Source organism: Eschscholzia californica, unplaced genomic scaffold (assembly GCF_041429995.1).
Source record: "Eschscholzia californica isolate CP2 unplaced genomic scaffold, dmEscCali1.0.p SCAF_4, whole genome shotgun sequence".
Lineage (NCBI taxonomy): Eukaryota > Viridiplantae > Streptophyta > Magnoliopsida > Ranunculales > Papaveraceae > Eschscholzia > Eschscholzia californica.
The window spans coordinates 37,503,240-37,505,377 of NW_028238461.1; the positions used below are offsets into that span (position 1 = coordinate 37,503,240).

The following is a 2,138-nucleotide window of genomic DNA, read 5'->3' on the forward strand; positions in this document are numbered from 1 at the left end:
GCCGATGAAAAGATGAGTACCTAAATATTTATCCAGGGAAGAGGATTGATGAACTTTAAGATTTTGAATGATTATTCTTTTGAATTTCGGATGAGAGTTCTTGGAGAAAAAGATTGTCGATTTAGCATAGTTAATCATTTACCCCGAAGTCAAGCTGAATTTCGCGAGAATTTGTTTAAAATTGTGAATGTTCTCCGAAGTGTTACGACCGAAAATAATACAATCGTCAGCGAAGAGCAGATGCTTGATGTTAATATCGGAGTTGGGGATCGGAAAACCATCGAACTGATTAGGGTTGTTGTTACTCTCTAGCATTCGACTAAGCCTTTCCATAACCAAGGCAAGGAGAAAAGGAGAAAGCGAGTCACCCTGACAAAGGCCTCTACTGACCTCGAAAGTGGAGCCAGGGCGACCATTAATTAAAATAGCCATAGAAGAGGAGCTCAGGCAGCTCTTAATGAGTTAGATCCATTGATTGGAGAAGTTCACCTGGGACATGATGTTTTCTAGGTAACTCCATTCGATTCGATCAAACGCTTTGGAGGTATCGAGTTTGAGACCGAAATAGCTTTTGGAACCTCGACATTTGTTAAAGGAGTGTATAATTTCTTGGCTGATGAGAGTGTTATCCGTGATTTGTCTTCCAGGGACATAGGCTACCTGAAAAGGGGAAATAAGGTCTGGAAGGAGGTTTTTAAGCCTGTTAGCTAAGATTTTGGTAATGATTTTGTAAGTGGTGTTCAGCAGGCTAATGGGCCTGAAATCCTAGGAATTTGGGGTGTCTTGGTTTAGGAAGAAGACAGATGTGAGTGTGATTGGATTGAGAAGGAAGACAAGCTAATTTGAAGAAATTTGTGACCATGGTAGAGAGATCAAATTTGATAGTGTCCCAGTTAGATTGGTCAAAGGAGGGTATCCATCCGGACCAGGGGCCACATCAGGTTTAAGAGAGAAAACGACTTTACGAATTTCTTCTTCCAGAGGAACTGCAACAAGAGTGAGGTTTTGAGAACTGTCGATCTGGGAATGAAAGCAGTTGAGAAGATTGTTAGACATAGATGACCCTACAGAAGTAGAAATATTGGATAAGTGATGGGAAAAAATATTAGCAATCTCTGCCTCATCATTAGTCCACGTATTGTCCTCTCTCTTAATGGAGTTAATGTTGATTTTTCTGTTTCTCGCAATAGCTTTAGCATGGAAGTACTTGGTGTTGCAATCACCCAAATTAATGTTGGAAATGAGGGATTTCTTTCCGGAGGCTTTCTTGCTGAACGAATAGTTTCTCAAGTTGAGTATTGATTTCATTGAAGGTATCATAATCTTTGGCATTATGGATGCTGCTGGTAAGTTGTTTAATTTTCGATTCCAGATGACCAAAAACAGTTTTGTTCCATTTGGAGAGTTGGATGGCCAGAGAATTGAGCTTATGTTGAATTTGATTAGGAATTTGGTTCCAGTTGTCTCTGATAAATTTGGCACACCCTTGACGGGACATCCAAGCACGAATGAACTTGAAAGGCTTCTTACCTAGATTGGACTTAGTTTTAGCAGTGAGGAGAATAGGTTTATGATCCGATCCAAGATTGTGGAGATGAGTAAGTTGAGAGGCCAGGAAGTCCAGAAGCCAATTGTGGTTAGTTAGAGCCCTATCTAACCTTTCTTGAATGAGATTGCCCTTAAATTGCTTGTTAGACCACGTGAAAGGAGGGCCTGAAAAACCAATATCTTGCAGGCCCATATTATTAATGGTTTGATTAATTTTGGTCAAATGGGCCGGTTGGCCTACAATCCCTCCCACTTTCTCAGTTGGGGTGTAAAATACAGCTCAGGTCTCCTATCACCACCCAAGGAGTGGTCTCATTAGGAATATCCTGGGCCAGAGTATTCCACGACTGTATTTTGTTATTATTATATGGGCACCCGTAAAAGGCAGTGATGTAAAAATTGAATTAGGTGTGCGTTTACGTGCCCTTAGCGTGGATAAGGTTATTGTCTAACAGCACAAAGTCTAAGGTAATGGCTTTAGACCAGAACATTGCTAGACCCCCTGCTTTGTTTATGGGTCTACATCCTTGTGGTCATAGACGTTGCTCAAGTTGAGAAGCTTGTTAAAGTTCGCATTCATGCATTTGGTC

At 40.9% G+C, this 2,138-nt stretch overlaps 1 protein-coding gene across 1 annotated transcript; it reads right to left on the reverse strand.

Annotated features, from left to right (window-relative positions):
• Positions 1-1,228: 1,228 nt before the first annotated feature.
• LOC147544461 (uncharacterized) lies at positions 1,229-1,741 on the reverse strand. Its single transcript, XM_086635712.1, has one exon. The coding sequence runs from the start codon at positions 1,739-1,741 to the stop codon at positions 1,229-1,231; it is 513 nt and encodes a 170-aa protein (XP_086491838.1).
• Between the last annotated feature and the right edge of the window lie 397 nt (positions 1,742-2,138).